Source organism: Malaclemys terrapin, chromosome 10 (assembly GCF_027887155.1).
Source record: "Malaclemys terrapin pileata isolate rMalTer1 chromosome 10, rMalTer1.hap1, whole genome shotgun sequence".
Lineage (NCBI taxonomy): Eukaryota > Metazoa > Chordata > Testudines > Emydidae > Malaclemys > Malaclemys terrapin.
In genome coordinates this window covers 65,016,796-65,027,951 of record NC_071514.1, presented here as the reverse complement: position 1 = coordinate 65,027,951, position 11,156 = coordinate 65,016,796, and the positions used below count along the sequence as shown (strand labels likewise).

Sequence of the window (11,156 nt, the reverse complement as noted above, 5' to 3'; positions counted from 1 at the left end):
AACCAAGGCGGCCAATTCTCTGAGACTCCAGCAAACGGTCAGAAGGTTGGGATGAATGTGGTGGTTGACAGCATGTAAAGAGAGTCAGATGAGAGGAGATCACTTAATTCCCAAGGGGTGGCAAGTTCTGCCCCATGCTGGGTTGTACAACAATTAGGGTGACCAGATCGCAAGAGTGAAATATCAAGACACATTGGGCGAGCAAGGGGGGATGGGGGGAATGACAGACACAAGTGCACAGAGCCATGAGAGGGGGCCTTAGGAAGCTGCGAGAGGGGGCCCTAGGAAGCTACCAAATGCAAAATTTTACCTGAATATCGGGACAATGGTGTCCCGATTGTACATTAAACAGATGTATGCTGCCAGATGCAATCCCTGCTTGCTAATGTGGGTAAGTGGACTGGGCAGCAGCCTAGCAGTGCTCAGCCCCAGCCTGCCCTGCGTAGAACCAGCATGTGCAGAGGCAGGTGCCTCCTTTCCTTGGCTCTGCCATGAGCAAGGTGGACCGGTCTGCACACACCCTGCTGGGGAGGAGGATGCAGCCTCTGAAACTTACCTCAGGGACCTGCCAGCTGCTTCCTGGGAGCCACCTCAAGTAAGCACTGCCGGGAGTGGTGCTACAGCTACACAGCTGCAGCTCTGCTGCTGCAGCACCATAGTGTAGACACTTTCTACATCAATGGAAGGGGGCTTTCCATCACTCTAGTAAACCACCTCCCAGTGTGGTGGCAGCTAGGTTACTGGAAACATTCTTCTGTCGACCTAGCCGTGTCTACACCAGGGTCTAGGTTGGCTTAGTTACAGCGCTATGTTGTGTGAAAAATTCACATCTCTAAGAGATCTAAGTCCAACTTAGTCCAAATTTTAAATGTAGACCAGGGCTATGCCAGAGAAAAGAACATAAGAATGACCATACTGGGTCAGACCAAAGGTCCATCTAGCCCAGTATCCTGTCTTCCAACAGTGGCCAATGCCAGGTTCTTCAGAGGGAATGAATAGAACAGGTAATCATCAAGTGATCCATCCCCTGTTGCCCATTCCCAGCTTCTGGCAAACAGAATCTAGCGACACCATCCTTGCCCATCCTGGCTAATAGCCATTGATGGACCTATCCTGCATGAATTTATCTAGATCTTTTTTGAACCCTGTTATAGTCTTGACCTTCACAACATCCTCTGGCAAAGAGTTCCACAGGTTGACTGTGCATTGTGTGCATCAGGATAATTTGCCATTGTGCCTTTAATACTGTCTCCTTGAGAAACCCTCAACTCTCCTGAACTCCTACTTCTCTTAAGATTTCCTCCCATCCCATTTTCTTCCCTACAAATTCTGAATTTGTTGAAGTCTGCTTTTTTTGAAGTGCACTGTCCTTATTCTGCTGGTCTCATTCTTTTCTTTCTTTAGTCTTCACCTTCACAACATCCTATGGCAAAGAGTTCCACAGATTGATTGTGTGAAGAAATACTTCCTTTTGTTTGTTTTAAACCTGCTGCCTATTAATTTAATTTGGTGACCTCTAGTTCTAAAAACAGACAGAATAGCTAGTCCTTTCGCCACTAAAGCCTAGAATGACTTTCTGGAAGGCTCAGGCTTATGGCCCACTTAGGACATTATAGTGACTAAAGCCTAGGGGCAGAGTGCTTAGTACCATGAGTGGGTCCACTGACTTTCAGTGGGACTACTCACAGGAGTAAAGTTACTCACATGTGCATTTGCAGGATCAGGCCTTCAACTACTACCAGTAACTGAACACAAGTTTGTCCAATTAACAGCTTTTCTTAAGACCAGATTGCAACTTGCCCTTGTGGGGGGATGCTGGTGGAGGCACAAAACCTTTCCCCAATGAAGCCCTGCCAATGGCCAGCCATAGTCACTGCATTTGAGGGACCACGGAGACTGATCCCTCTGTGCACACCCCAGGAAGATAAATCTCCTCAAAGGAAGAGAAGAAGGAGGACTAGAGCAGGCTAAGCACAGGACTAGGGGTAGCAGGCTTATCTGGAAGTTCACAGTTGGATTGTGTCACCCCATGGTGAAATCCCTTGCTGAGCTCCCATAGGGGTGTTTCAGCTCTATGTATCTACTCAGGACTGAGTTATAAAGGCACAATCTAGCCCTTCATAGCCAAGTATTGTAAATTAATAGATTACATATCTGTTGCCCTTTCATCAATCTGAGCAACATTTCATTCGATGAGAAGAGTGACATGGCGCCTGTAGAAATCATTATTGGAGAGTGTGTTGTTAAAAAAAGAGGTGGCAGTTACTTCAGTGCACTGCGCTACTACAATCTTGTTTAGAAGAATATTACATTAATGACAGACAAAGAAAGTATGGAGAGACACAGATTAGGATGAAACATAAAAGAGAGACGAGGGTGCAGTGGTTAAGGTGCTAGCACAGGACTTGGGAGACCCAGCTTCCCTGCTCCATCACAGACCTTGGGTAAGCCACTTAAGGCTCAAATCCTCAAAGGTAAATAAGCACCTAACTACCATTGATTTTAATGGGAGTTAAGCGCCTAAATACCTTTGAGGATCTGGGCCTTAGGGAACTGATGCACAGAGAGGCGATCTGTAAAATGGGGATATTAGCACTTCCCTGCCTCAGAGGGGAGTTGTGAGGATAAATATGTTAAAGATTGTGGAGAAAGTCCAGAGAAGAGCAAAAAAACAGTGTGTAAATTATGGGCCATCTCCAGGCGTCATTATATGCATGGAACATCTATTGAATTCAATGAAAATTTTGCATGTGAATTTACCCCTTAATATAAAGATAAACCCAAATCTGTTGCAGTGCAGACAGGGAGAAAGGCAAGTGGCTTGGTGCTGGTCTCCCCTCCCCGAGCCCACCCTGCTCCCTTCTCTGCAGCTTTGCCCCGAACCCTCCCTGGGAGTCCCCCCTTTGGCCGCCAGGTTTCACACCTGCTTGGCCAGGAGCCCCCACAGAGGGACCTGCCGGGGGCCAGGTGAGTCCCAGCAGTGCTTACCTGCTGGAGTGGCTCCCAGGAAGCATCCAGCAGGCAGGTCCCTGCCTCTGGTTCCTAGGGTCGCGTCGCTCGCGTGGGTCGGGGCGGGTTGGGTTGAGGGGAGTGTGGGGGGGACTCTCTGCCCACTGCCCGCTGCCGGTGTCTACAAGCCCTGCTTCGCTGCAGTACGCAGCGGAGTGGAGACCTTTTTGCCGCCTCTGTGTGCCTGGGGCAGGGCTGCACTCTGCAGGCTCCTGCCGGCCAGTGGGCTGGTACTGCTGTGCCGGCGCTGCCCCAGGGCCCAGGAGGAAGAGGTGAGTGGCGCTGGCGGTGCCAGCTTGCTGCGGTCCCCCCAATGTCGGGACAAGGTGCGTCCTGACCAATGTAAGGTTGGGACGTGGGACAAGTCCCCTAAAATCGGGACGTCTGGTCACCCTAACAGCAATGGCTGCTGTGTAATTTTACATGTTAACTGGAAACCATTTTGTTCAGTCATTTTTTGTTCTGAGTTTGAGAAAAGGAAGGACTGAGAAAGTGCTATATGAGTTTCAGATGTGTTTATGCCTCAAATTCTTAGGGTTTCAGCTGTATTCAGGCCAATTGCAGAACAAAGAACAGAAACTGCATCCACAGAGTCCATAAAGTCAACGATTATTGGCATGATTTGCATTATTCACTGTGCACCATTTGTGTGCTCAGCACTATTGAGAATATGCCAGAAAATCCAGTCCCTAAGCCAGTGCATATAAGCGGTGTAACTCTGGATAAGATGGCTCAGATATTTAGGTGTGAAGTGTATAGTTATTGACCACACATGTTATCACATGTTCACGGTGATGTTTATATCTATGAATGGAGGAACTGATGGCAATAGAAGTTTTACTAGATTAAGGACGAGAAGCTTTGACCCTCCAACCTTCTTTCTAGAGGAAGAGCTGCCCAGAGCTCCCGTGCCTGTTTATTTTCCTTTCCTGCCTGCAGTGGCCGTGATATTCCTCAGAAGTCTGAGTTCTTTTCTCAACTTTAAAATATAGAATTTTCTTGGTGTTTGGCTTTAAATATTCTCCTGTGAGAAATGAAACACAACACTACAGTGATTGAGTTGAAGAGCCTTCTGGAAAGTAACTAGCCTTTAAACAGAAGTAAAAGCTGTGTTGCCAACTCTCATGATTTTGGAGTACTTGTGGCACCTTAGAAACTAACAAATTTATTTGGGCATAAGCTTTTGTGGGCTAAAATCCACTTAATCAGATGCATACAGTGGAAAATAGAGTAGGAAGATATATATATACACACAGAGAACATGAAAAAATGGGTGTTGCCATACTAACTACTCCTCGTTCTTTTTGCTGATACAGACTAACACAGCTACCACTCTGAAACCTCTCATGATTTTGTCATGAGTCTCATGATAATTGTTTTCCTTAAAGCCCCAGCTTCTAGAGTCAAGTGGATATGTGATTATTTCAGCCTTCATTCTTAAAGAAAAAGAAGTTCTAGTCGCTGTGATTGTGCAGAAAGCAGGCTCTAAAAGCAGGCTCTAAAAGCAGAAGGCAAATAAAAAGAACCCCAAATCTGTTATTTTTAAATAATCTCATGATTTAAAAACCAATCTCATGATTTTTGGTGAGCCTGATTCATGGTTTTTGAACATTTGAGATTGGCAACACTCAGGGCCGGTGCAAGGAAGTTTCGCGCCCTAGGCGAAACTTCCACCTTGAGGCCCCCTCCAGCCCTGAGGCAGCTCCCCGCCTCCTTCCGCCCTGAGCGCCCCCCCCCCCCGGCAGCTCCCTGCCCCGGGGAGCCGTGCGGCCGCTCCCCACCCCAGCTCACCTCTGCTCCGCCTCCTCCCCGAGCACGCCACCCCCACTCTAATTCTCCTCCCCTCCCAGGCTTGTGGCGCCAAACAGCTGATTGGTGCTGCAAGCCTGGGAGGCAAGAGAAGTGGAGCGGCGACCGTGCTCAGGAACACTGTAAAAAAAAAAATTGGGGGCACAGCTTTTTGGCGCCCCCAAATCTTGGCGCCCTAGGCAACTGCCTACTTTGCCTTAATGGTAGCACTGGCCCTGGCAACACTGTGAAAGTGACTTGAAAGTGTCAGTTTCACTCCTGTTTAAAGTTAGTTTCTAGTCTATTATCTGTAGTGAGGTAACACCTCTAAAGCCCCAGGCAGGTACAATATAAACTCATGGGGCCTTGCCTAGTAGGGGATGTTTCCAAAGTTAAATGATCTATTCCAGGCTTGATGAACTTCAAAAAAGTGATAGAAAGTAATCTAGATTTTTCTATAATTGTTTCAATTGTTGTATTCAAGAGTTAGTAACAAAGAATATACATTAAAATGTTAAACCTAATCACTGTCCCTTAAGTGACTTGATACATGATGTGAGAACATGTTAGTATTAGAGCTGAGTGGGTCTAATATTTATTTAATCCTTTTTTTATATATAGGAATTAGATACAGTGCCCTATCAGCTAATTTCTAAGTTATTATCTGAAAAAAAAAAAAAAACCCCAAAATCCTAGAGTTTTCAGGTGCCTAAGTAGCTCTTGGAATCATGGTTAAAGTTGTCCCCCTCCCCCAAAATCTAAAATGGTGCCCCTGTATGAAATAATTCTGGAGTGTGCAAACAAATAAGAACCGAGTATAAAAGCATCTCCCAGCAGAACTCTTTCTGCTGCAGGGGAGGTTGGGAAGGACTGTGTTCTTGCTGGAGAAGCAAAAAAAAAAAAGCATTCAGATGTTTTTCTTGACAAATGTGATCTTTTCGCAGGCAAAAGTTCCCTTTTAACATAATGAAAGTGCAGTACAATTACCACATTGTAATATTGCAGGTATCACTGTAGCGCTATGCTTAGATAACTTCAGCATCCCACTGTGGTAACTGTTGGCGAATTGATAAAAGGTGGTAACTTGAGCTGCCTGGCTTTCCTTGCCTCGGTGAAGCCCCTGAGGGGCTCATGTGGTGGTGTTTTTTCAACCTCCTCCTCAACCTCCTTTTGTGCAATGTGAAATATTGGAAGTTTTATGCAATGGATAAGCCTAGTTACACCTGAGACATTCCCATTCTTAGCTGGCTAGAGAGAAGTAAATGGTTGACACAGCATTTGATAGACACAGGAAAATGTAAAGCCATGCCCACCAGGCCTTACTGAGGCAAAACTAGCCTATAGCATGTCTTGCTAGATAGACCTGGAATTTCCTCCCACACTTGAGAGGACTCTCACTCTGAGGTATACTACAAAAGACAAAGCATTTCCTCCTCATTTGTTTAACTGATTTATTTCCAATACTGACACACAGCCTGATCCTGTCATTGTGACAAATACAGAGGCTCATTGAAATCTATTGAAATTTTGTGTGCAGTTCAAGGGTATAACTGGGTTATATGGTTATACCACTCATTACTGTATTCTCATTGGTAAAAACAAATTGTCACGTGGAATACCATTAAGTAGAAAAGAATAAATGACATTGTATGAACTAAACACTGGGTGTACAAAATGACTTCCTTCCACCTGTAAGATATGGAAGAAGACCTACCCATGTGAAGAAAAATTACTCAGACACAGATGTGTTAGCAGGATCCGGCTCTGAATAAGGAACCGAGGATTTGGTCCTGGACTAGTAAATTCTACTACTTAAAACTGTATTAATGATTACTGTATTGGGGTCCAGTCCTGAACTCATTTATGTTAATAGTAATGCTCCCCTATAGCTCAATGGATCCATCCCAAACTGTGTAATAGTATAGCATCCTGGGACTTTGTGAACAGGATGCTGTGCTGTACATATATGTGTGTGTATTGATATTGTATAAAACAACTTACTTTCCTCATAATGCTTGTTGCAAGGGCTAGCCGCTTATACCTAGAAATTAATGCACCTCAGCTCTTTTAGGGGAGTAAGTACCTTAATCTTTTTTTTTTTTCAAGCGTACTGTATTAGTCCGTTTATATCAAGCAGCCGATGATGACGTGGAAATAAGAATTGCTTCATATTATATAGCAATGAAATGTCCGAGTGATGAGCTGTTTAACCAAGTACAACAGACTTTGCAGGAGGAGACATCCAGCCAAGGTCAGCAGACAGCTACTGAAATGTTAAAAATACCTAAATATGTTATTTTCTAGACTTGATTTTTTATTTGCTTCCTATTAGAGGTGCCTGAGGTTTGAGCTCCACGTTACCTACTTTAAAACTGTTAGAATTGGGGGTTTTAATTTTTTTTTAATTGTCAACAATTTGGTGTGGTGCACAAAAGAAAATCAGGTGTGATCTCTCCTGGCTGGCAGCATTTAATGAACACATACTGACATCATCAAAGAGCCTGAGAGAGGAACAACAGGCCATGCTTGAGTTTTATTACATTACAAACACAAATGGCTAATTATAAAGTTTGCTGAATGGAGAAGGAAAAAAGAAGCAAAAAAATAAATAAATTTCCAAGCTTCTGAAAATTATTTCAGGTAATAGGTATTATAAAAGCTGTTTACAAAGTATTTCACAGTGCCCCTTTAAAATGTCCCCCATCTCCCCATTTTATATTAGTTGTTCACTGGGTATAGTACTACACATTTATTAATATTGGATCCCCTCTTATTGCCTACAGCTTCACCTCCACTTCTCTCTCTGGGACACTGTGCTGTCTAGTGGTGTCCTCCTTTGCATTTGTTGTCCATCAGTTTTGGTGTCATCTGTATCTTTAATCATGGTTGAATTTACACCAGACAAACACAATTCTGAAGAGTACAGAGAGGGGTGTATTAATTTTAATTTAGTTGATCATACATTCTATGGAAACCTTAAGTGTTTTGGACTCGTCTGCAAATAGCAGCAAGACTTACTGAGAGATGCTTCATCGTTATGACAGAAGCAGCTCTTCAGACCACCTGGAAACGCTCTGGAGACTAAATTCATAGATTTTAGGACTGGAAGGGACCTCGAGAGGTCATCGAGTCCAGTCCCCTGCCCGCATGGCAGGACCAAATACTGCCTAGACCATCCCTAGTAGACATTTATCTAACCTACCCTGTTTGGGTAGGGTACAAAGTTTGACAACTTTGGCAAACAACTAGGAGCAAACAACAGCAACAACAAAACATTAATAATCCAGAGAAGAAGAAAAGTGTGGGAAGGGGAACATGCTGGATTAGAAGGGATATTACGTAAAACAGTCAGAGAGATATTTTTAAATATTTGGAATATGCTCAGATGCATAGTTTCTAGGCAACGGTATTGCAGTCTTTTTCCTTACTTCATACTGCCTGTTTCAGTAATTCCAGATCAACCCATGACTGATTGCCGCCTGACGTGAGTCAGATTGCTGATATTAGATGCTGAATTGAAAACTGACGCTGCATAGAAAATCCATTGTGCTTGGTTTGAAACACTGCCTTTGTTTATGTGGTAGATTTTCCAGAGGGGAAGCCATTTCAACTAGTGTGAAAATGATAAGCATCTGGGTTACATAGAAGTGAAGAATCTCATCAGCTTCCTATACAAAAGCAGCACATGTTTAAGATGATCCAGGATTTGGGATGAAGGAGGGATTTTCTATAAACAACTTCACCATAATCAACAAGGAATAATTATAATTTGATCCAGTGCTTTTAACCCTGTCCAGAATCAGCACGGATAGTGATCCTCTTCTCTGTAACCTGGAAAAGACAAAATCTGTATTAGTTTTGATTTATGAGCCAGATCTGCACAGAAATCGAAAACTGTTGTCCGGTTGCACCAATGATTGAAGGCAAGAACCCTAAAATCTAGAAACTGTCTTGATTTTTCTGTTGGGCTTCTGAGCATGTGGAATTTACACTAGCTATATAATAGATTCATGGGTAATAGATGCCTTTCAGGGCATAAAGCACACATTGGTTTTCAGGATCCTTGTTCAGAATAAAAACACATGAAAAATCAAGCTGCATTACAACCCCTCCAAACAATCATATAAATACTGCAACTCTATATGTGAAGCTGGAGCATGGGAACTCATCTCTGCAGCCAGTGCAGCAAGCAATTGGCAGTCTCCTGTTAGAGAATTGGGTTCCAAAAATATAACAGCCTCAGATTTATTTACTTTATGTAAAGAGCTTTCATTGCCAGTTGTCTTGTACGATGGAAACAGAACTGCATGTGGAATTGTAAACCTTGAGAAAAGTACTCATTACGTGAGTTTATTTAGGTGGTACCGTAAGTGGAGCTGGTAGTGATGTCTGTATTTAAGGTTGCCTAACACTTTCCATTGCAAATCTCTGTTTTCAATTGCTATAATTTTGCCAGACTTTAACTGTTTACTCCAGAATTTTCTGTGCTTGCTCTCCATCCCAGCCTAACTTTTTTTTTTTTTAAGTTTCACCAAAATGGATCTGCCATTTCCGAGAATGAGGTTAGGGAATAATTGATCATGTGGCCAATGTTGTTTTTTTTTTCAAATCATTTTTGACGTGTTCTAGTGCCTCCATTCCTTGAAGTAGGGACTTGAAATTTGGCAAGGGGGATGCTTCAGTGGATAAAGAGACCTCCTGCTGTCCCCATGAAAATACCTCTAGTTTTGGTCAAGTTTTAAGATTTGAAAGATCACCATTTGCTCATGCTTAGTAGAGCTTGTTAGAGGCTTGGAGTTAAAAATCTCTGTACATTCCATCTGCACTAAGCATACTGTCCAGACTCTCCGGGTATGTCTACTCTGCAGTTAGACACCTGTGGCTGGCCCGTGCCGGCTGACTCGGACTCACGTAGCTCAGGCTGCAGGGCTATTTAATTGCAGTGTAGACTTCCACACTTAGGCAGGAGTCCAGGCTCTAGGACCCAGTGAGATGGGAGGGTCCCCAAACCCAGAAGTCTACACTGCAGTTAAACAGCCTGAACCCTGCTAGTCCAAGTCAGCTGGCAAGGGCCAGCCGTGGGTTTTTAATTGCACTGTAGACAAACCGGCCCGGCCCGCCAGGGGGCTTACCCTGGTGGACCGCGGGCCAAAGGTTGCCGATCCCTGAACTAGACTGTACATTAGAACCAGGATAGAACACAAGATTCTTGATTCCCCAAATTCTCGTTTTCTATCAAACATTTGTGGAAGCCACTGGCAAAGTATGTGCCATATAGCAGGTGGTCCACCTGGAAGATAAAAGCCTACTACTGCTGCCAGTAACTTGTAGCTTAAGTAATCAAGCTTTGTGCTACAGATTTAAAAGCTGTGGGTTCTGACTCTGCCAAAGACCCATGTAAGAGGTCAGTATAACTCAGGGGTTCTCAAACTGGGGGTTGGGACCATTCAGGGGGTCGTGAGGTTATTATGTGGGCGGTCATGAGCTGTCAGCCTCCGGTCTAAACCCCGCTTTGCCTCCAGCATTTATAATGGTGTTAAATATATAAAAAAGTGATTTTAATTTATAAGGGGGTCGCACTCAGAGACTTGCTATGTGAAAGGGGCCACCAGTACAAAAGTTTGAGAATCACTGGTATAAGTCCACATGATATAATTTTTTTACATTTGCTTTTTTAAAATAACTTAAGAAATTACATGCCAAAAACTTCATTAAACGAATGTTAGGGTTGCAAAGTCCAGGCACTCACAATTTAGGAAATGCCTGTGTTGGGTTGCCCATGCAATCTTGTTGCAACCCCCTTCTGCATTATATGCAGTCTTTAATTATATGACTATTTGTTGTACAAGATCTTTGTATAAGACAGTACAGGGTGGACAGTAAAATGGAGCAACAGTTCCAAGAAGAGACCATTCTCTTGTGTTTAAGGCACTGGATTGAAACACAGGAGAGCAAGGTTCCATTCCAGATTTTTCCATAGACTTCCTATATGATGTTGGGGAAAACCGATCATAATGCATACTTACAAGGGGGCTGAATTAAGTTAGCATGGGCAGCCTTAATGCTGTTTTAATATAGTTTTTAATGTAATTACATAACAGAGTGACCTCTTCATTATGGGTTTATTTGGTGCCAGAGGGCCAGCTTCTGCTCTGTTACACTAATATAAATCCAGAATAATTCTAAATTTTTGGAGCTACGCTGTTGGTACTGAGCAGCATGTCTATTTTACCTCCAATCCAGTGCATTTCCTTGTGCTATTCTGTACTTATTATTAAAAAAAAACATTGAATACTGCAAATAGTGAGGTTGGTTATCTTTAAATACTAGTTAGTTAACTACAGCAATTGGAAAGTTCG

General features: G+C 43.4%; 1 protein-coding gene across 1 annotated transcript in view; it reads left to right on the top strand.

Moving 5' to 3' along the window:
* Nucleotides 1-11,156, top strand: part of LOC128844959 (uncharacterized) — a 188,726-nt gene that overhangs the window by 56,786 nt on the left and 120,784 nt on the right. Inside the window, exon 13 of the mRNA XM_054043145.1 lies at nucleotides 6,904-7,048. Within this exon, the coding sequence (XP_053899120.1) occupies nucleotides 6,904-7,048 (145 nt within the window). The remainder of the gene's footprint in view (nucleotides 1-6,903; nucleotides 7,049-11,156) is intronic.